The 463-nt window shown below is 53.6% G+C and overlaps 1 protein-coding gene across 1 annotated transcript in view; it reads right to left on the minus strand.

Moving 5' to 3' along the window:
* Positions 1-463, minus strand: part of LOC119585488 — a gene marked incomplete in the record, with an annotated part of 7,684 nt that overhangs the window by 588 nt on the left and 6,633 nt on the right. Inside the window, 1 exon segment of the mRNA XM_037934133.1 lies at positions 211-396. Within this exon segment, the coding sequence (XP_037790061.1) occupies positions 211-396 (186 nt within the window).

The raw sequence follows: 463 nt of genomic DNA on the forward strand, positions 1-463 counted from the left end.
AGCGTGAGTGTGAGTGTGAGCGTGAGTGTATTTTAGAACATAGATCAATATTTTTATATCTGCGAATTCACTGCGACACTACTCTTACTTCTCACGTCAAGATAAACTCCCAATTCAAGTATTCATAGACACAAAGAAAAAATAAGAGATCTCAGAAGGAGGAGGCGAGGAAGAAAAGCGTCAACCGAGCGAACCGACGTCGATACCCACGCGTTCTAAACCTGTCGCTGCTGGAGAAAGCCTGGACGCGGACCTCATCGAAGTGCAGCGTCGCCGAGTTGTTGAAGCTGTCGGTGAGCGGCACGTCGTGGAGGAGGAGGCAGCGGAAGGAGCGGGCGTTGTTGGTCTGCCAGTACTTGCGGTTGTCCTTGCTCACGACGGTCACCTCGCCTCCGCCTGCAGCCATGGGGAGGGCGGCTCGTTAGGGGGAGGCACACAAGGGGCTTTGCTTGCTTCTCAGAGG

Source organism: Penaeus monodon, chromosome 19 (assembly GCF_015228065.2).
Source record: "Penaeus monodon isolate SGIC_2016 chromosome 19, NSTDA_Pmon_1, whole genome shotgun sequence".
Lineage (NCBI taxonomy): Eukaryota > Metazoa > Arthropoda > Malacostraca > Decapoda > Penaeidae > Penaeus > Penaeus monodon.